A 20,780-nucleotide genomic window follows, 5' to 3' on the forward strand; every position below is an offset into this window, starting at 1 on the left:
AGTTAGATGCCACCATTTTCCAGCTTGGAAAAGACAAAGCTACATTAACTAGCAAGCAGAAATTTTAGGATTTTCAAAAGCAGGAAAGCGGGTTTGGAAACCCAAATATCACCAACTTGCAGCCCCCTCAGGTGGGACCGGCCACCAATCCCACCTGTCCCGAGAGGTGTCCTATGGGCAGGGGGAGTGCGTACCTCACTGGGAAGAGACGCGGCTCCACCTGCTGGGAATTTTGCCCGTGAGGCAGATGTGGGCAAATCGCTGTCCACAATGAAGAATCCGTGCAGATGGAGCTGGCGAACGAAAGCTTTCATGCAACCAATGTTGAGGTTGTGCAGAGGTCCTGTCCTTCCCAGCACTTCTGTTTTGAAGAGGGTTTCCTCAATCACAATGGAGTTTTCATCGTCACCCCACCAGATGGACTGAAAGCAGTCGCTTTCCACAATTTCACGGAGCTTTTTTAGAAAGAAGCATGACGAGTCACGGGCTTTGCAGGAGCCCTTGGTGGAAAGATTAAGCCGTTGTCTTTTTGCACAGGATTCCTCCTGTGAACCCTGAGAAGTGTTTTCTTCTCGTGTCGGTCCTAAGGCAGCATCCCGAGCGGTTCTTTTACCCCGTCTTTGTGGGACAGGAGAAGCCGAGTCTGCCAAGTCAGCATTTGGAGCAGAAACTCCAGGAGTTTCTGATGAAGATGTCTCCATTTGAATCATTAATTGTTCGCCCTGACAGAAATTTCTGTCCGCAGCGGTCTCCCCGGCCAACCAGGGTCGTCCTGCCAGCAGCAGAATGGAGCGCAATGGCACCCGTGGTGTGAGGAGTGGGGAGTGGGTTGGGATGGTCACAAACGTCACCGTGGTGACCGTGCTGCATCACGGTGACATCACAGACGGGTGACTGTTTGCTGGGGAAAGGGGGTGGCAGCATCCTTGTTAATTATGGAAATATGCAAGGAACTATGATCCAAGATATTTACGCTACCTAAACTAGTAGGCAGAAAGAAACCTATAATTTCCCCAAGGAAGACTTTTCCAGCAATGCCTTCATTGGGTGCATTTGTGCAGAAGTTTGTTTCCGCCTGTGAACCTTCTTAGGACTAGTATTTCTTCTTTAATCCGCTTCTTGGTGACCTAATGCCATCGTGAGATGCTCTCAAATTCTATTAAAGATTGAAAGAACCATTTTGATTCTGTTATCCTGTTACCTAAGAATACAATCAACAACAAAACAGGAGATGAGAAATTTCCATAGTAAGCTTGACGTGACCCAAGGCGGAGATGTCCTAATACAAGAAGGTGGTTGTAAAAATGAATGAAAAAATTCTTGTTAAAGCATTTTGCACATAGTGAACTTTGTTCTTTCTAAGATCAGTACTCAAAGTGGGTCTGGACAGGAAGCTCGAGTATTATGAAGTGTTATAGCCCATGGTAGCATGTGATGAAAATTCATTTCTAGATACTGTAGGACTTGCAGCATTGAGAATGTGGGGGTTTTATTGTGGAAGGTTGCCCTTACTCTGAGCCCAGTACTGCCCCTTACAGCAGTCCAGTAGCCCTTGCCGGCTGTCCCTGTTGCAATATGATGGCAAGCTCTGTTCAGCAGTGCCCTCCCTCACTGCCAGGAGGGCTTCCTGCATTCTGGCAAGCATGGGATCATGCAGTGGAAAAAGCAGATTGGTGGAAGGGCACAACACCTCCAGAGCTGTGAGGCTTGGAGAGAGTTTCTCCTCAAGGTAACGCTTTTAATTTTTACTTTTAATTGAAACAACAAAAAAAATCAACCCTATCTGTGTGTTAGCTGTCTTCACAGCCACTCCCAGCAGGTCTGTCCCAGTCTTTGTCAGGTCACGGTGGGGCTTTCCCAAAATTGTAGCTCCCTTTGGCTCATTTGATTAGCAGCTGCTGAACTGCTTTGGTCTCTGGCCATGCTTGGCTGTACTCAGCCATGTGGCTCTGAGGAATGCATAGCAAGGATTAGTTTGGCCACAGGCTAATTTTGGTGTATTTTAGGTCAGCCAGAAGCGTGAGCTCATTCTTCTTTTTCCTCCACAGATGCCTACACAAAAACAGAGGTAATCTACACCTGGACCCTGGGGAAGGATAAATCCGTGGAAGTAGCAAAGGGTGGATCTCGCCTGAACCAGTATGACCTGCTGGGCCATGTTGTTGGGACAGAGATGGTTCGATCCAGCACAGGTACTTGTGGGACCATAAGATGCACAGGTTGAGAACACTGTAAGGCAAGATGGACCCATGGGCTGTGAATACCACAATTTGGCATAATGATAGTGGTAGTACCTGCAGGCTGCGAGCACCATGGTGCTGTTGGAGAATGTAGCTGGGAACAGCTGGGGCAGTCACTATAAGGCAGTAAGTTGTTTAGCTTTTAGTGTTTTCACCCATACTCTCTAGAAATGATGTGTTGTGTGGAAAATTTGCCCCATTTTGCCCAGTTAGTCCTTGGTACTGCAGGTTCATTTGTCTTGGATCCCTTTTCAGCCCCTCAGGAGAGCATTGCAGGCAGGGGAGGCAAGTGGAACATGATGATGTGTGATTTTCACTGCATCTGCTTACACAAATATTATCATAGCTAATAGAAGATTCTCCCAAACAATTGCTTCCTCTGATTAATGACCAATATTAATCATCTTTCTCTCCCATCTGCTCCTCCTCCCTTTCCCTTTGAATTTAGTACTGATAGTTTCTGTTATCTTGTGTGTTTCTCTCATTTCTCCCATTTTCTTTTCTGTGCCTTTTTTTTTTTCTTCTGCTGTATGCACCAGTAGTTCTCTCATTTGAGGATATTTCCTCTCTGGTGCACTTGATTTTAATAGTGTCTGTCTGTAACAACTCGTATCACCTCCCTTGGGGAAATGTAGGGAGTCCAGGGGACTAAATGTCATCATATCTGGCCCATCTCTCTACTTAAGTTGTAGTAAAATGTACAGATGAATAACCTGAAATGGTAAGAAAACTGCTAAAGGCTCTTGTGTGTAATGACTTAGCAGAGCCATACTCACAACAAAAAGGCACAATAATCTAGCAAAATATCCAAAGCTTTGGTGCATTTCTTTGAGAGGATGAATAGGGCACTGAAGGAAAATAGAGACAGCTGCTCTTTTGGTCTACAGCCCAGACCTTGAACCACAGAACTTGCCCTATTTTCTGAGATTATTAAAGAAAGGAAAAGCAGAATATTTTCAGGCTGGTCACAGAAAACCTAAGAGTTTGCAGGTTCACTCAACACAGACCTTTGTTGCTTCAGAGATGGGCTAGTGCTCAGTTGGCCCATCCTGGAACACCCAGTGGATCTGTGCCTCTAACTGGTTGTGTCCCTAGGGGAGTATGTTGTCATGACCACGCACTTTCACCTCAAGAGGAAGATCGGGTACTTCGTCATCCAGACCTACCTGCCCTGCATCATGACTGTAATCCTGTCCCAGGTCTCCTTCTGGCTGAACAGGGAGTCCGTCCCCGCCAGAACAGTTTTTGGTGAGTCTTTGAGCGTGGGGTTCCCAGACAGGCTGAAGAGAAAGGCAAATGATAGGAATTTAGCCCTTTGTCTAGATTCATAGGGCAGAACAATTTGGTACGTGCAATGGACTATCTGCCTCCAGTATCCCTTTGGCAGATGGACAAGTTCACTGCCCACTGGAGCCAGCTCACCTTGCCCGAGTGACCTGGGGGTTTGCAGGGTGTTGGCCCGGGCTGATGGGGCTGGTGGCATCTGTGGTTCAAATACCAGTGTTCACACCCACAGAGAGGAGACAAGATGAGGCAGTGTATAGGCTTCCAGGGAGTTTCTGACTTGGGACCCCAGTGGATGGTTTCTCCTTCCATGGGATGCCTTATTAATACATAGCAGGCAGAAAAACCCAAATTATCAAGAATCCCAATTTCCAGCACACATCGGCTGTCATGAGTTGAGTCAGCATTTTCTGCTTGGAGCAGGTCTCAGAGGGGGAAAAGAGCCAATGGGAACAGAAGGAAACAGGCTCCAGGGGATGGCTGAGAAACAAAAGGAAGGACCAGCCATCAGAGCTAGTCTTCTCCAAATCGCTGGCATTGATGAAGCTGATGTCCATTTCTCAGAATAGCTCTCAGTGTCTTCCTAGTGCTTCTTCCACTATATCACTGCAAAAATACTTCTATCCATGTTTTGCTACAAGCCAAGTCATAAATATTAACAGTAATCAAGGTATTGATCATCTAATTATATGTATTTGACTGTGTCTGCTTATCTGTATTGGCTTTTGAGTTGAGAAGAGGATAGATACATGGGGAGGCAGTTAATGCACTACCTTTGAAGTTGCTAATGTGCCCCTGGTCAGACCTTCACATAACAGGCTCCTGAGCTGAGGCAGTATAACTACATGGTAAATATATTATTATTTTCTTCAACTGGTTTCAGATTCCCTCTCTGAGGCAAAGTCTCGGGCATTGCACTTACATTAATAGCTTTCACAAATATGTAACAGAACTGTTCTGTGCTTTTCTGCTAAGACCTTGAGTTCACAATTTACACCTCATGCACACAAACCCCCTGCTATACCCCACTGCCAGGGGGCAGGCAGAGCCCTGGTGCTGGAGCACCATCCCAGGCACCTGTCCTTATACCTGATCTGCTGATGCCAAAAGGAGTGTTTCCAAGAAATAACAGTGCCCTGCAGATACAGCCTAACAGAGCATACTGCACAAAAGTCACCAAACAGAGAAGGGGTATATCTTACCACTAGCTCATCTTTTTTGATTAAGACAGAAAATGGTGTGGTTTCCAACATCTCAAAGCTCAGACAGATATCACAAGGAAAAAGGGACCAGTGCCTGCATGAAGAGATGCACTGATGAGCTTTTCCAACTCAACTACCTGTGAATCATTTGCAGTTTGCCCCTCCAGAGCCAACATCCAGGCACCACTGCTTGTCCGTACCCCAGGGGGGCTCCCACATCTGCACCAGCTCAGGGGTGTGTCTGCTCTCCCAGTGCCTGGGGCAAGACCTTCCCTGAGGATATTTGATTCCCTTTTATGTTATCCTGATATTTGCAATTAGAAAGGTTTCTTCAAGTAGCGACTAGGATTCAGCAGGAAAGAGCTGATTGAAAAATTAAAAGCTACCTTTGTGAAAAATGTCTTAGCTCCCAAATTGCTTTGCTTTGCTATTAAGAAAATAATGAGAGTTCTAGTTGTTTATTCTTTTTTTTTTCCTCTCTGAAAGTATTGCCAACAATATTATTGAAAGTCTTCAATTACCAGGAGTTAGCTTAAGGGAAGTGAAATTTAGTCAATATTTTTATAATGTTTTTAATGCATTTTTAATTGAAAAGCATATTATTGGAGAAAATGGATAGCAGTGGTTGCTTGCTTTAATGAAAAAAGCTTTAAAAGGCATTTTGCTGCAGATTATTTTATAAGATAAATCCTAGTGACTCTCATTCTGGCATCTTGGGCCACTGATGTGTGCCTGGCCATGTAGGCAGAATCTGGACTCCCACTGTCCATCCGCTTGGACTCCTGCCCACAGTTCTGTGGGGACAAACATATCTGTGGGCCATGACGAGTTTTCTTGCTGACTCTTTCCTAGGAAGGATGGAGGACAAGCCTGCTAGGGATGGGTGAGTGCAAGTGCATGGTCTGACAGCATCCTCGTCTTCTGCTGTGTTTCCACAGGTGTCACCACTGTGCTCACCATGACCACGCTAAGCATCAGCGCAAGAAACTCGTTACCTAAAGTGGCGTACGCGACGGCCATGGACTGGTTCATAGCCGTCTGTTATGCCTTTGTGTTTTCTGCGCTGATTGAATTTGCCACTGTCAACTACTTCACTAAGCGCAGCTGGGCTTGGGATGGCAAGAAGGTGCTGGAGGCCCAGGAGATGAAGGTGAGCCCCGTGGCCAAGGCCAGGGTGGAATGACAGAGAAGAAACGCTGCACAAGAGAGCTGCGCTGGGACCAGGAGTGGGTAGCATGCAGCCCCAGAGCACTTCAGGAGGCTGGATGCTACTTACTGGGGTCCCCAGTTCAGGCCTTGACTGGAGCGGTTCTTGAGTTATGATGGAGGAGGGCTGGTCATTGTGCTTAGATGGAGAAAAACACCCAGATTGAATGGCTCGCTTTTCCCTCTGTCCTTCTGCATGACTATTTGCCAGGGGAAAAGGAAATGCATGCATGTTGCAGTCTTGCTGCACCGTTGATCTCCTTTTTCTGTCTCTCTCTATCCCACTGTATGTTGCCTGCATGCTGCACAAACACAAATATACCACAGGATACCAACCTTGCTGTGTCCCTGCAACGGGTACCCCTAGCTGTAGGTCTCCCTCCACATGGACAAGCATGGTGCAGCAGTGGGGAGCTCCTAGCACTCATGGTATTGACCACAGCTGCTGCTTTGTAAGCTTGGGCAAAGAGGGTGGGTGGGAAGCAAGCAATCGGAAACAGAAACTGGCAGCAAATTAGTGGCTGGCATCACCCACGTTTTCGCTTCACCCTCTCTGGTAGCATCCTTCCTGACAGCCATCACTATTCCTGCTCAATCCCCCTCCCTGCTAACTGACTTAATCTCAGCTGTGCAGAGAAATCGCTTACTGTAGCATGCTGCTCCTTGCTCGTATTTATTGAATCAATTTGGAAATCATATTTGTCCTTGTTCTTGGTTCTGGAGCCTCTATATTTTTCTCCTTTGCATTTTAATGTGTTGTTTATAGTTGTGAGGCTCTACCTGGCAGAATTGCATTAACTTTTAGGAGGACAACAGTCAGTCATCTTGCTAGTATGGAAGTCCCAGCAAGAGGACAGAGGCCTTATGGAGAACCACAGCCATCTCTGGGTGCTGAATGCCTTTGTCTTGTTTTTCTTCGACTCTTTCCATTTGCTTTTGCAGCTGTGATCTGAGCACCAGACTCATGGCAGAAGGGCCCCAGAGGAGGCCTGTTGGTGGTCTTCCACCTCCATCATGTACAATAACTAGGTCTCTAGAGATGGGAGGAACTTTTCTCAGAGATAAGAGGAACTTTTCTGGGGTCATTGGCATGAACAAAGAATCAGAGCAGATCCTCAAAGCACTTGTGACCCTTTCAGTGCAAAGTTAGGATTCACACAGATGTGGGCAATTGTGTGAATTGAGTACAGTCAAAAAAGCAGCAAGGGCTCCAAAGGTTTTGATTCATCATAAAAGTGGCACTCTCCTCAATTTATTTATTGACCTGACACTGCAAAAGTAATCATGCTGAAACAATAGGGTAAAAGTGTTTGCACATATGGTAATTGAACAAGAAAACAATGCAGGAGCAGAAATGTTTCAGAGGGAGCACTCCTTGTGAGAGTTTGCTGTCAGATGAAGAATCAGGAAGGACTCCAAATCTATAGGTGCTTTTTCAAGCCAACCCTGTTCCTTACCTGATCCAAGTCAGACAGATCACCCACTCCTGGTCTCTGCAGCTCAGAAGCTCCAACTCTGCCCTATTCTCTCCATCATAATTTTATATGTGCTACAAATAGTCACATCTGACAGCACTCCTTGAAGGAGAATTCCCTGACCAGCTGTGGACTTTCAGAGAGCTTGTGAATATGATGTGTCGCCATATTTGCTTTCATCTTTATTCTACTGAATATTTCCAAGCAATGAATTTGCTACAGAATGAAGGTGCCTTATTGGCTCAGCTCCAGCCTTTAATTAGCTCTTCTTGAAACAATTGACAAGCCAGGTGGTTGAAACCACAAAAGAAAGAGGAGGCAAAAGAAAAACTATTGGCGTTTTTAAGCATTGGTACGAGGAGTAAAACTGCCAGTGACAAGCCCACGCTGAGTGTTGGTCTCTGGAGAGCCTTCCCCCAGCCAAAGAAAGTATTCTTCATTGATGGGATGGCAAGGATCCTCACTCAGTCCAGGTTTGATTGTTTCCTTGCATGGATGTGAACAAAATCAATAGGTGTCAGCCCTGCCCTCGCCTCAAATGCAGGCACAGCAGCAATGCTTCTCTTCTGATTTAAAATAAATCACTGCCTTGCAAAAGCTGCTGGTTGCTGACAGGTGCTCCAGTACGTCCAGTTTCTCAGGGCTCATCCTATTCTTTCTTTCTCCTCTTTGTCCATTCCATCAATTTAGAGGGAGAATTTTGTGAGGAAAAGCAGGTTTTGGGGTGTATAATATAAATGATGGGCTGATCTTGGTGAGTCGCTGATCTCTACATCATAAATGATCATGCTGTGGCTACAACCATAGTTGGGTTTTGGTTCTGGCTGGGAGCTACTCTGCACATACTCTGCAGTCCTTCTCTAAAGCAAATCAGACAGCTATCACCGTTGATCTCTCAAAAAATTTCTTTTAATGCACACTTTAATTATGATTTGACTAATGCTTCTTGGGCCCAAATATTTTCCAAGCTTTTCCTGTCCTCTACTACTACTTTCTCATTGTAGATGATTTCCTGTTTTTTTGTGCGTGCCATAGCGGCTTCAACCAACCTAGAGGTGCCAATTGAACTGGAAAGAGTATCTGAATCCAATGCAGAAAACTTTTTATTAGGGATGAATTTTAAGAAAACATCACCAGGAAGAAGGTAGGAAACGGCAGTAGTTGGGGAGAAGTGAAAGGCCGAAGAGATTGGCTCCAGTAGTCAGCGAAACTCCATATCTCCAGCATCCATAAAGAATCTTGCTAAAAGGACCCACTTCAGGACAGAGGGACTGTATTTGAGGCCCTGCTGCACTTCATCCATCTCAGCCATGGGGATGGCTGTCTTTGGAGCCAACAAGGTCACTTATCAGGAAGCTGAGAGGGGCAACCCTTAATGGTGATTTCTCCATTGGAAACTCATGAACGCTGTCATCTCTCCCTCAGTTGGAGCATACTTGGAAGACAGTAACCTAAACCCATTTCCACTGGCAATGTCACAGCTGTGCATAAAGTCCATTTTAGCTCTGTATCTGTGCACTGCTCTGCAGTGATGCTTGGTGGAAAGACACAATAAAAACAATTCAATTAGCTGCACTCCGACAGTGAGAACAAAAAAGGACACACTTCAAATGGATTGAAGTCCAACCTAACCTTTAGCAATTCTGAATTTTGCCCCTTGACCATGGTCATCTGAGAATCATTAGTTTTTTTCCTTTGTTTCTTTCTACCCTTTCTCCTTCCAATAGAGGGAACTGAAACAAAGAACAAAATTTCATAGGCCTCCATCTTCAACCAATTTACAGACTCACAGAGTGGTTCAGACCCATCTCTTTTTTTTTTTCCTGCTTTGTTATGATAAATATTTTTTAGCTGGGACTTTTTCCCTTTCTCTGCAGCCCATGTCTCCTTCTTTGTCCTACCACATTCACATGTGACCTGTGGTTCCCCATAGTACTGCAGGTGATTCATGTTTTCAGCATCTTCACTAGACTCCACGCATCATTCTTCCACACCATTTCACCCTCTTTCTCTCAACGCTATCCACGTGGCATATTGGGCTGACCCAACTTCTGAGCCTTTGTCTGCAGATCCAGAGATCATAAAATCATCAGTCAGTCACATGTAATCAGAACGAAGACGAGATGGGAGAGGTGAGTGATGCACCACAAAGACTGTGTTCAGTTTTAAGCCTTTCACTAAAGAAAGATATTGAGTTACTGAAATGCATTCAGAGAAGAGCAGTGAACTGCTGGAGGGACTGGAAGACAAGATGTTTGAGAAATGGCTGAAGGAACTGGAGTTGTTTAGTCTGCAGAAAAGGAGGTTGAGAGGAATCCTCGCTGCTTTTTCTAATTAGCTGAAAGGAGATTGTAGTGAGATGAGTGTCGATCTCTTTTCTCAGGTGACAAGTGCTAGAATGCAAGGAAACATCCTCAAGTTGCACCAGGAGAAGTTTAGATTGCATGTCAGGAAGCATTTCTTAAGAAAAAGGATGGTCAGACATAAAATAGGCTGCCCAGGGCTGTGGTGGAGTCACCATCACTGAATGTATTTGGAGATGTGTGGATGTGGTGCTTAGGGACATGGCTCGGCTGTGGACTCGTAGTGGAAGGCTGATGGTTAGACTTGATGATTGTAAGGGTATTTTCCAATGTAAATGATTCTGTGATGACAGGGGTCACACCAGCAGGTGACAGTATCTTGAGTTCAACACAGACTGCTTGTTAGTGCAATATTACATTGCCACAAGCCCTTATCTCTTCTCAGTCTGTGGACATCTCAATGTAAAACGCCTCATTCCTCAGACACAATCAAGGTTCCGGCACACTCCAGAGGGGAGCTATGGCTGGCATGAGGGAGAGGTGCCATGTTTGCTGGAACATCAACTGCAGTTACTGGGCTTTGAATTATAGAGTACAAATATGTCCCAGACTGGAGCTACTTGGAGGCATTAAGGTGACTTTTCTCTGCAATAGCAAGAGACAAATACATTGCATTTCTCCAGTAAAATGCGTGACCCAGAAGTGATGGTGACTCTCAGTGTCCCAACAGGGCAAGAATGCTTCCAACCCAAACTTCTAACCAGGTAGCAGCTGCAAGGAGCTAAGTCTCCAACAGGTCATCAGCAGAACCAGTAATTCCCACAATTGCAGGAGTTTATCCTTTAGCTCCTCAATAGAGGGCCTGGGAGACAAGAATATCTGACAGAAATGCCATTGTAATCCAGCATGTGTGTTTGTGGAAGAACTTGTCAGACTACAGTATCCAGGGAACATGTTTATCTTTAGATCAGGTTTCACAGCTTTTCCCTCAAGACAGCAGCTCAGACTTGGTCTCCCAGAGCCCAAACTGGGCCACAGAATCAGTAAAAGCTTTTCAGCATAGATGTTTTAACTAGGACAAGTTTTCAAATGCAAATGTGGGGTTTCCTCCTGTTTTTCTATTCTCCTTCTGTTCCAGTCTGACATGGAACTCCTTGAAGATAAGTATGCAGGGGGAAGGCAGAGGGCTACTTTGCAGCTGATAAGCACATTTTGCTTTGTTTAATTATCAAAATCTTGCCTGAAACACTTATTTACAAAATGCAATCTAGTGACTTCAGGCTGAACCATTCCTTCCAATATCTCAGGAGCCTGTTTTCTCCTATCCCCTGTGTGCCTTGATGGGAAGCTGGTGTCCTGGAGGTTTAGCAAAGGCTCCCAGCTCTGTCCAGGGCAGAAGATAGCTGTGGACAACAGGAAAAAGTCACTCTAAAAGTTCTGGGGCAGAAAAGCTAGCCAAGGCTGAGAATGTCATGTCACTTACAGACGTCTTATTCATGTAATGTGGCTGATTAGTACTCAACTAGTCACAGTGCACTTCAAATTACATTCTGCAAACAAGTGTTTTTCATTTCATTACTGATTATTAATTACTGTATTACCTCAGTAGCTATGTTAATAACTAATCGTACTAAAACATATTTGAATGTTTTAGAAAGTAGAACACCTTTTGTCCTTTATTTGCTTCTTGTCAGCTCTTTAGCAGGAAAAGTTCATCTCCTGTACAGAGGGTAAAGGCTGACGTGGTTCCAACAATTGCAGGAATCAGTCACTCAATTAATCATTAAAGATCATAACAACCTCTTCCACATTATCCATAAAGGAGTATGAATACGGGCTGATCAGTGGTTTAGTCTGATCTGGACACTAAAGACCTCATTCTAACAGCAGGTTAATTTCTGTAATTGCTGTAATTACTGTGAGGCTGCAGTCGGAGCTACGGTGTTATTGGAGAGGGATTTAAAGATTGCACAGAAGTCTGCTTTTCCTAAGATAACCAGAAATATTCCTGGTGGCTGTGGATGCATTTACAACACAACTGCAGCCTGAAAGCTAAAACCCTTGGAGCATCTCGACAGGACGGATGGTCAATCTGGCCTTTCCATTTCCCTGTGCTACCCAGAGGTACTGCCTGCTACTAGTTCCCAGGCTGGGAGGCTGAGATGAACATGTCCTGCTGGCTGTTTGCTCTTCCCTTCTCCTGGCTGTCACTTTGCACATGGTTCCCATGTGCTTACATGCAAGACCATAACAAGCAATTCTAGGGAATGGCTGGATGGGCCCAATCTTGTGTTCCAGTTGTTTTTGAATAGAAGATGAGATCCAAAGTCACACTTTGTTCTGAGTTTAGATTTTAGATTCCCACTATGATTCACTGCTGTGCCTAGCTCTGACTCTGGGTATCATTACAGTGGACATCATATGGACACACAGAGTTGCTGGGATGCATAGGATGTCTGTTGTCTGCACATGAATAGATTTCATTCAGTGGGCTTTTCCCAATTAATCTGAATTGCTTCATACACTACAGCCTATACTGCATCTGGTCCCAAGTCCTGACAGCATCAGAAAGATCTCCAGAGTAGGGGAAACATCCATCATGACTTTCTAGCTCTATATTCCTGTCCACTCATCTTCACTAACATTGGAATTGTCTGCCTTAAACATTCTCCTTCATCCTTCAACACACCACATCAAACACATAAGTGCATCCTTTCCATTTCTTATAGAAGCTCTCACCCTTCAGCACAGACAGCATTGATGTCCCTGCAGCCTGTGGCATGGCTGTACTTATCTGCCTTGATTTGCAGCAATCCTTAGATATGAAGGCAAGATGAAAGGTTTCCCTCCACTCCTATAGCATCTGAAATCCTCAAATCCAGGGCTATGGCAAACACTTTCTGTTGGTTTTATATCATACCTAGGAGGCCATGCAATGCCCTAAAGAATCCCAGAGGCATTTTGGACATCATGATGTCCTTGTGAAATACTCAGGCCACCAAGGCAGTGTAAGACATGGCCTTTTGTATCATGGTTCAAAAATATTGCAGTGCAGTCAGACACATTATTAAGGCCACTGGCTTTCTGCTAAACAAACAAACAAACAAACAAACAAACAAAAAAACTGTCAATGGATGTTTCTTTTTCTCACCTGATTTGGGAGAGATTTCACCTGGGAAACAGACTGACAAAGCAGAAAATCAAGTTATTCTCCTAGGATGACCACACTGGTTCTCATTTCTTTCTAAAGAGTGCATTCCTGATTCATCTTTCTGTGGCTGAACCTTAAATGCAACAGAAAACAGAACCCAACTGAGGTAGAAATCAAGGAGTTTGTATATAGTTTGAGCTTGCCTTCACTTCTACTGACCTGGCAATATGCAGTATAGACTTGGCAGCACTCAGCCAACCAAAGCAAAGGATCACCCATCTTGGGCAGCTCTTGCTGAAGTGCAGCTGCACGCAACTTTACATATCACAGCCCTGATGCAAGAGACTGCAAGGAGGCTGCAAACATAGCTGTGTGGCGACAGTTATAGGACCTGAAGCCAGTCCTAGCACCGAGCTGCTAGACCAGGACCTCTTTGCACTCCATGCTTCATGCCAGGCTTACACAGAACAGGTGATGTAATTGAAGGAGATGTGTTCCAGCACATCCCTCTGCTCTAGAGCCCTCATGTGGCAGAGTCACAAGTTCTGGTCACCTTCTCACCACTATCTCCTTCCTTCCATAATGCTGCCTTCTCAGTCTCTCGCTCCTTGCATCCTTTTCCACCTTCTCATCCAGTCAGGCAAGTGAACTCAGAGGACAGAATGTTCTCTGTGCAATTCTATAGTCACCTCATCTCTGTTATGTTCTTCTTCCACCTTCCCTAGAAAAAAGAGCCAGTGGCATTAGCGAAGAAAACCAACAACACCTACAACATAGTTGGCACCACATATCCCCTCAACATTGCCAAGGACCCTGGCCTGCCCACCATCTCCAAGAGTGCTGCTGCCACCGCTACTGCCACCAACGTACCCCCCAAGATGCCCCGCTTAGAGGAGAAGTTCCCAGACAGTAAGAAGACGTACAACAGCGTCAGCAAGGTAGACAAGATGTCCCGCATCGTCTTTCCAGTCCTCTTTGCCATTTTCAACTTGGTCTACTGGGCCACCTACGTAAACCGGGAGTCAGCTATCAAAGGAATGATCCCCAAACAATAAAACCAATCAAACAAACCTTCCATCAGTGAGCACCATCCAGGCAGGAAATCTCCAGGGCTTTCTTTTTTTTCCTGTTTTGTTTAATTATTATTGCTCATTTGAAATTAATACTATTATTACTATTAGACCGTTCTTTTATAATGTAAACAAAACTGTGATTTTAATTTAACCCTGTATATGTCTATTTTTGTTTTACTTTGATGATAAAAGGAAAGGAAAAGGATCATAACAAGTTGTGCCTCTGACATCGTGAGTCTGATGTCCCCCATCCGTCCAAGTCACCCTGTGCTTCCATCTCTCCCCCTTCCTGCCATCTGCATGATCTGCACAACATTGCCATCCCATGCTCCACTCCACTTGGGGCTGCTACTATTACCTCCCTCCTCCTCTTCTGTGATGGACTGCCCTAGCGTGGTGGATTCTCCTGGTGGCTTGGACTCAAGGACATGGAAGCCTCCGGAGGCAGTCTGCTGGGCTGCTTTTTGGTGCCCAGGGGATCAGCAGAACCATGGCAAGGGTAGAACAGTGTGATAGAATCTTGTAGTTACCTACAGGGCTTCCTCTTTTCTGTCACCACCAAACGCAGCTGCTGGTTTCCTCCATGTCTCTTCCCAGATGAGAACAGGTGAGAAAGGTCTTGTCCATTGGACATTCAATATTCTTGGGGCAATCCATGTTAGAGGATGAGATGTTTTCTGCCAGAGAAATAATTTTTCTCAGAGTCAGTCAGCAACTCTGATGCCTTGGACAGGATACAATAGCTTTGAGGCCACATGCGTTCAGCCCTGGGACTGGAAGCCATAGAGATCATGTTCAGATGGGTGATTTATCACTTTCTCTCTGTCCACTTCCCCTTCTTGGCATCTCCTGGCATCCCCATTCATCTTCCTTTGGTTATTCAGCAACCCTCAGCAATATCTCACTGTTTGAAGGGGGATTTAGACATAGAAGCCCATGCCTTTCAGGAGAGCCTCACCAACAGAGAGGAGCACAGCTGTGGCGTGTCCCATGGTACATTCTTCTCTATGCCCTAGAGCAGCAGCAGTGCTGATTCAGGCCCTTTCCTTCCCTGGTGCACCATGAGTCACTTTGCCATCTGTGGGAGATGAGGCTGGAGGCTGCAGTTGATCCCCAAGAACCTACCTGTCCCCCATGAATGCAGCTGAGCATCTTCACTACCCAGGGAAGACAGCAGAAGGGGCCCTTTGAAACAGCAGAGTGATATTGCTGTCCCAGAGAGATGTGTGAGTCAGGTGCCATCCCACAAAGCCACTGAGACGAGACCCAGCTCTAACACCTGCAAACTCTTCCAAGAAAAGCCCTCTAGTACTTTCTGCCCTTCTGACCGCTCCCCTGATCTGCTCCCAGCACATTTTGGATCCATGCAGTCTGCCTAGGGACTTGGAACCCCAGGTTGATGTCTTCAGCATTGCTTTGAGCCTCTGCACCTAGCTCAGTTCTCCATCTGGTGCATGAGCAGGGCTCACCCCACCTGGAATATCCATGGGGACAGTGCAGGGCAGAGCAGGATGCTTTGTCCTGCGGTGTGTGTGGCATTGGTGGTGTCCTGCCTGTCCCTTACCTCTCTTGCTGGCTCAACAGCAGTGCATGAGGAGAGGAACTCAGAGTCATTTGGTTCAGCCCCTGGCATGGTCCATCCATGAGCACATCCCCACCAGCAGACAGCACGGGGTGAGAGATGGCACATTCCCAAAGCAGATGCTGAGGAAACCGCCTCTATCCTCAGCATCCACACCCCAAGCTGCCCATGAACATTTCTACAGTGCCTTTCATTCCCAAGGGCTGTGAGGAGGGAAAAGCCCCAGCATCAGGTTGGAGGAGTGGAGGGACAGTGCACCATCCCCAGCTCTTCTGCTGGACAGGGGTACAGCCATGTTGTTTTCAAGCCACCTGAGCACTGCTCCACACCCATTGCTCCCCCAAGACCCTCCTGTTCTCCCCATGCCAACACCATCCCTTCCAGCAGCGAGTACCACTGCTGCTGCCCTCCGTCTCCTGGGCTCCCCAGCAGTCACTGCTGCACTAACTGCCGTGAGGCTGTTTGGTTTGTACTTGGATGTCATTTTCTTAAATAAGCTAGATGAAGTGTATCTCATAAAACATTCATGTCACTATAATACTCAGGCCTAAGTGAATGAAATAGAAACCCTATAAAAAGCAAAACAAACACAATAAAATGGTGACAAAGAGTATACTGTGTTTACTAATGGAATTATGTCAAAGGCAAGCCTAAATATGAGATCCAGTGACTTGAGTCTCCTCCCTGGTCCCCTCTGCTTCCCAGGCATTCCCCAGAATCCCCTCTGCCTGAGGGTGATCCCGCCTGGCTCATTGCACTGTCAGGTGCACTTCTCCACTTCTTCCCTCCAGTTGCCCGAGGCTCTCATTCCTCCCCAGGATGCTGCCCTCCAGTGCCACCCACCTGCTGGCCTGCCTTTGCTCTCCTGACTCTGAAAACTTTGCTCTCTGCTGGGTAAAAGCTCCCTCCCTGGATCAGTGTGAACGCGCCTTGAAAGCCAAGTCTGTTCCCACCACAGCCTGGCACTGGTGCTGAGTCTTCCTGCCAACTGGAAGCAGAAGTATCGGCATCCTTTGGTTAAAGACAACAAACCAAACAGGATTTGTAGTTTGGCTTCCAAGCAGGGAAGCATTTCAGGAAGATAGTTATAAATAAGTGGTTTAGCATCTCCTGCCAGCAGACATCACAGAGAAGATAATGTTCTTTTTTTAAAATCTGTCAGAGGCTCAAATTGGGATGTTTCCCTCCCAGCTAACACGAAGCTGCTGATGGGCCCTTTTTCTACAGAGCAAGCCCAGCACCAGCTACTGGGGTTGGATCCTCATTATGGCAGCAGCTAAGGACTCTGCTTTCATAACTGGGGCTGTGCAGAAATGGACCTGCGTACAGCCACCGATAGTTCGCTCCACAGAAAGCCAGTTGTGCACAGTGGGCTCCGCGTGTCACTTCAATGCTCCAATATTTATTTTCTTTTTGCAAGACCCAAAGCCCTCTGACTTGAGGATAGTCTCCCAGGAAGGAATTAGAAGTCCATACAAGTGACCAAAATGATCTGTTATTCTGCACCCCTGTTCTGCAGCCTTAGACAATGCAGTTCCAACGTGCAGCTACATTCCTCCTCAAAATGGCAGGTGGATGTCTTGGCACTGACATCCTGACTGACCTTGCCTCTTCCCTGCTCTGAAACCACATGTAGGCACAATCAATGTGGTTTTGGAGTGCTCTGTGCTCAGGAAGGCAGGGGCTGGCTGGGCTGAGGCCATCCAGGCAGGCAGGAGAGGCAGTGCATGCTGTTTGTGGTGCAGGAGGGAGGGGAGAAGTAGTCACCGGTGCCATTCACTATAAAGGGCTGATAGAGATACCCCCATATGACTGCTCTGAAAATCTTGAACATCACCAAGCAGGACTGTGACACTTGAGTGCTCCCCATGCACCAACTCAATGTGAGCAAAGACAGTTCCACCACTCTCTAAGTTGTACAGAAAGTGTTGAGGCCAACACAGTTCATCTTCTCCTGACCTCCACCAGCTTGGTGCCACTGGTGAGGACCCAGTTCATTCGTTGTAGGACCTTGTCAGTATGAGCAGACCCCATGCTTGCTGTTCCCAAACACAAGCCATGTAACCCCTTTGTGCATGCCAGGTGCTTGGGACAGTGGGCAGCCAGTGTGTGGCCATAGGAAAGGTCCATTGCAGCCGGACAACCCTTGCTGCAGTCCTCTTCCCTAAATGGTGTGTCTCTCTTGAACCCACCCGATCCAGTATCTACACGGGCTTTGCAGCCCTGAGAGAGACATTTCCCTGCCTCCTTGGTGGTGGGGAGGGCTCAGCCAGGGGGAGAGGCATATTCATGAAAATGTAAATGCTCTATTAATGCTGATGTAGGGGAAAAAACATTGAACAGTTCACTAAGCTTCTCTCTGAATCAAGCTAAACTACCCCAAAGGCATTTTTGGCTAGATGCCACAGCACAGATGGGATTGATGGCTTCAAGGTATAAATATTTACTGTTTGACCTTGTTGTTGTTCAGTCAGCCAAGGTTTTTTTTACATATATATATGTGCGTGTGTGTGTATAGTTATGCTCACAAACTCTTTATATCTAAAAGTCACACTTCTTTCTTTTTGGGAAGGAAAACTGCCACTTTAAATTGTTTTACTTTACTCTCATTCTCTTTGCTAAATCTTCTGTAAAGAGATTCATCTGTCTCTGCAGATCTTCTGATGGCTTCGGGAGGCAGAGGGAGTGAGGGAAGCAAGGCAGGAGAACCTCTGCACTCCCAGCCCTTAATGGAGACATGCTAGCTGAGACCAAGGTCACTGCTGGCAGTATTGCTCACACCTTTTGGGAAATCTTAGTGCTGCATGTCACAATTTCTCTAACACAACGTTTTTATTCCTGCCCCTGACGCTAGGGAGCACTCAGGAAGGCAGCACAGCTTTTTCAGCAGATGAATGCCATGAGCCTTTAGCTCTCCCACAACAGCACAACCCGGGTGCATGCAGCTGAGGTGCTGCAGCAAGGGGCTGCAGACCGAGCCTGCTTTGGGAGGGAGCACAAAGCCTGGCTGGATCCATTTTTGTCATGCCCATGGCCAAAGGAATGCTGCAGGTAAGAGAAGCACCTGAGCTTTTAAGATCCTGGCCACGTGAGCCAGGATGCTCTCACTGTCTTCGAAGGCTCTTAGCTCTTCACTGCTGCCTGAAGGTCCTGTCAGCTTGCTAAGCCCATTGGCTCACATTACATTGCTGGCAGCACTGTTTCATCTGAAAAGTCTGTTGCTTCCTCCTGTCTTTTTGCAGGGAACCAGCAAACATAAAGGCAATCATATACTGAACAATTTGATTTTGCAACCACAAAAGTAGTAAGAGTAGAGTTGGGAAACCTCAGTCACTATCAGGTTGCCTTCACCAAGCTGTCATTGGAGTTGAAAAATTCCTCTTGGTTGGCACAGGGCAGGTTCTGAGCCCACCAAATCTGGGGGTTGCCACAAGTACCCCCACATTCTAGAATTTCATCTAGAACACTGAGACACCCACAGGCCAATGTCCTCTCTGAAGGTGAGATACCTGCTGCTTATTAGCTGAAGCCTTTGTGTCCGCTGCTAGGAACGTTGTATTAGCATCACACTAGGGCAGCCCATTGAAAGAAGGAGCCCATCGCAACAAAATGCCAGAGGGTATGCTCATTTTCCCTGCCTCAGGTTGAATCCATGCTCCTGCTATGTCTTTTGTTTTGTTTTCCATCTTGTGAGACTCTTCTTATTTCACTATGAGAAAGAATCTAGCTGGCAGCAGATTAATGCATGACAATCCTGTTATTACAGCTGTAAATAATTAACAACTAGAAAAAAAAACAACTAACATTTTAAAATCTTTTGTTGACTTTCTTTTCTCTATTTACTATCTGGTAGCCACTTTCTTAAGGGATTTCTCATGGAAACTGTGACTTTCCTCTTTCACTCTGTTTTCCCTTTCTTTTTCTCTCTTTCTCTCTCTCTGAGGTTTATGTTTCAAATGCTTTTTGGTGCAATGTTCAATGCCTGTTTGTATTTTTGAACCGTATTTTTCAACCTTTGCTGGAAAAAACAATATATTGCCCATTCTAATGAGCAGGATTTTGAGTCCTGCAATTTTTTTCAGCTTTTAGCTTTTTCAGCAAGTTAAAGCAACAGAAAAATGTCTCAAAAATTACAGTGAAGTTCTGAAGAGAGATTAGAAAAAGTCAGAAGCAAGAGCTATGTGAATGACATCAACAGGCTGAGTGGATGAGGAGGACTCTTCTGACCACCTATTGAATTCCTGACCTAACAGTAAGGCAGGACCTTTCCACTGTATGAATTCACTCCGCTTTTCCACTCTACCCACTCTCTTGAACTCTGATCAACAAATAAAAATTCATATTTTAAAAAAAAACCCCACACCTCTGCACTGTTGTTTTTTTTCTAAGGTCTGATTCTCAAAACCAAAGAGAGAAATTCCTCCGGGCTTTAGGTGGCCTGCGCAGCTGGAGAGTTTGTCCCTGAGATGAGCAGGAAAAAAACCAAGTATTCCAGGGGAATAAAAATATGCTATGGTTGCCACTGTACCATATTTAAAATGCTTTTATTTCCAGTGGCAGGGGAGCAGAGAGCACAGTATACGTTCAAGGCCAATTGGCTGGAGAGTTTGGGATCCAACCCAAGGCAGGACGGTGGTGGTGTGATAGGTGGGCAGGGAGGAGACCTGGAGGTGTACTCCTTGCCTGTAGTGTTAGCTATGGATAGACACTGGTTTTCTGGTAAAGCACTTTGGTATTTCTCTATGTACAACATGAACTGTGCTTCCCACTGATCAAGGGGCAGTCAGAAGAGGCCCTGGCCAAGACGCTGGTTTATGCAGCATACCATGTACATTTCTTCTGCTGAAACATAACGTAAAGTGACCCTGATGGGCAGAAGGACACAGAAGGCCCTTAGCCCCAATGTCTTAGGCTGTGTAGTAGACTGAACACACAATAAGGAAAAGTGGAGGGCAGTTCAAGCCATGCTACTATGCTGCTCAGCTGTTAAAATAGCCACTTTGGTCACTCATGCAGCTTCCAGGAGTGATTTAAGACTTACCGTAGACCAGATACCTTTGCAACAGTGGGTTTTGATTGTGGCTGCCCTGGTTCTAGAGAATTAATTGTAGCTAGCTGACCATGCCATGACACTCAGCCAGAATTGGCATGTCCAGGTGAATGTGCTGTCTGCTAGCAAGGAAATTTAAGGTGTAGGGACTTCATTTGGACTTCCGATCCCAATTTGAGTAGGAAATAATTCCAGTGTCATCATTAGTTTTCTG

General features: G+C 45.9%; 2 protein-coding genes across 3 annotated transcripts in view; one reads left to right on the forward strand and one right to left on the reverse strand.

The window, feature by feature from the left end:
* Positions 1–19,865, forward strand: part of LOC100543162 (gamma-aminobutyric acid receptor subunit alpha-3) — a 75,998-nt gene extending 56,133 nt beyond the window's left edge. For both annotated transcript variants that reach the window (XM_010715274.3, XM_031554662.1), the window contains 4 exons: positions 2,049–2,192; positions 3,336–3,488; positions 5,665–5,876; positions 13,587–19,865. In XM_010715274.3, the coding sequence (XP_010713576.1) occupies positions 2,049–2,192; positions 3,336–3,488; positions 5,665–5,876; positions 13,587–13,916 (839 nt within the window). In that variant the 3' untranslated portion in view covers positions 13,917–19,865. The remainder of the gene's footprint in view (positions 1–2,048; positions 2,193–3,335; positions 3,489–5,664; positions 5,877–13,586) is intronic.
* On the reverse strand, positions 14–1,723 carry LOC109369068 (heat shock transcription factor, Y-linked-like). The gene is given in 2 exon segments (XM_019618211.1): positions 14–864; positions 866–1,723. Coding segments are annotated over 2 exon segments (879 nt in total). The 5' UTR covers positions 925–1,723; the 3' UTR covers positions 14–44.
* Positions 19,866–20,780: the final 915 nt, after the last annotated feature.

This window comes from Meleagris gallopavo, chromosome 9 (assembly GCF_000146605.3).
Source record: "Meleagris gallopavo isolate NT-WF06-2002-E0010 breed Aviagen turkey brand Nicholas breeding stock chromosome 9, Turkey_5.1, whole genome shotgun sequence".
NCBI lineage: Eukaryota > Metazoa > Chordata > Aves > Galliformes > Phasianidae > Meleagris > Meleagris gallopavo.